At 64.0% G+C, this 850-nt stretch overlaps 1 protein-coding gene across 1 annotated transcript; it reads right to left on the bottom strand.

The window, feature by feature from the left end:
- Positions 1–17: 17 nt before the first annotated feature.
- On the bottom strand, positions 18–791 carry LOC104838380 (DNA-binding death effector domain-containing protein 2-like; the record flags this gene model as incomplete). The annotated part of the gene is made up of 2 exons (XM_010578094.1): positions 238–791; positions 18–110 (listed from the first exon to the last, which is right to left on the bottom strand). Coding segments are annotated over exons 1-2 (532 nt in total), but the record flags the coding sequence as incomplete, so codon positions are not given.
- Between the last annotated feature and the right edge of the window lie 59 nt (positions 792–850).

Consider the following 850-nt stretch of genomic DNA (forward strand, 5'->3'; position numbering starts at 1 on the left):
TGCCCCACGGCACCTACCCGTCTCCCACTGCTCCTGGCGGGGCTGGGCAGCGGCAGCGTTCAGGCAGCTGCCCACCACGGCCGGGCCGCAGGTGAATCTTTCGGGCGAAACTGCCAGAAAAAATGAAAAAAAAAAAAAAAAAAAAAAAAACCCCAACCCCCCCGCAAAAATCAACGTATTGCCGGTAGCGGCGGGACGACCGGCGGCAGGAATTGGGGGTGGGGGGGGGGTGTTTACCGGTGCGGGGCCGTTTGAGGGTGACGCAGTGCAGGAGATCGTGGCGGGTGAGGACGCGAAGGAGCTGGAGAAGATGCCGGAAATTTCCTTCGTCGCACAACCCTCGCCGTTCCAACTCCAGCAAGAGTTCCACGCCGTTCCGCGGTCGCGCTCGCTGTTGCTGTTCTTCTTCTTCCCAGTTGCCGGAAGAAAGCCGACGGCGACGCCGGCGCCGGTTCCAGTTTTCCAGGAGAGGGGAAGGGGTGCCCTCCCCCCCCCACAAGGCCGGGTCCAGGGGGTGCGACCCCGGGTGGGCTTCGTCCAGGAGGAAAGAGAGGACGGCCACGTCGCTGGGGGTCAGCTGGGCCCCCACCACCTCGAAAAGACGATGGAGGGAAACCATCCCGTAATACTCCAGGCATTCTTCTTCCTCCCACGGGACCGGGGGTCTCCGGGACATGGAGGAACCCGGGGGGGGCCGGTTGTCGTTGTCCCCCCCCCGTGGGGAGTGGAGCTGGGAGAAAGTACGGAGGGACTCCACCGCCGGGGCTGGGGGGGACGTTAGGGTGGAAATACACGGGGGGGGGCGTTAAAAATCTGCGGGGCCTCACGGTACCTGGAAGAAACAAGGGGG

The sequence above is a fragment of the Haliaeetus leucocephalus genome, unplaced genomic scaffold (assembly GCF_000737465.1).
Source record: "Haliaeetus leucocephalus isolate CR32 unplaced genomic scaffold, Haliaeetus_leucocephalus-4.0 Scaffold603, whole genome shotgun sequence".
Lineage (NCBI taxonomy): Eukaryota > Metazoa > Chordata > Aves > Accipitriformes > Accipitridae > Haliaeetus > Haliaeetus leucocephalus.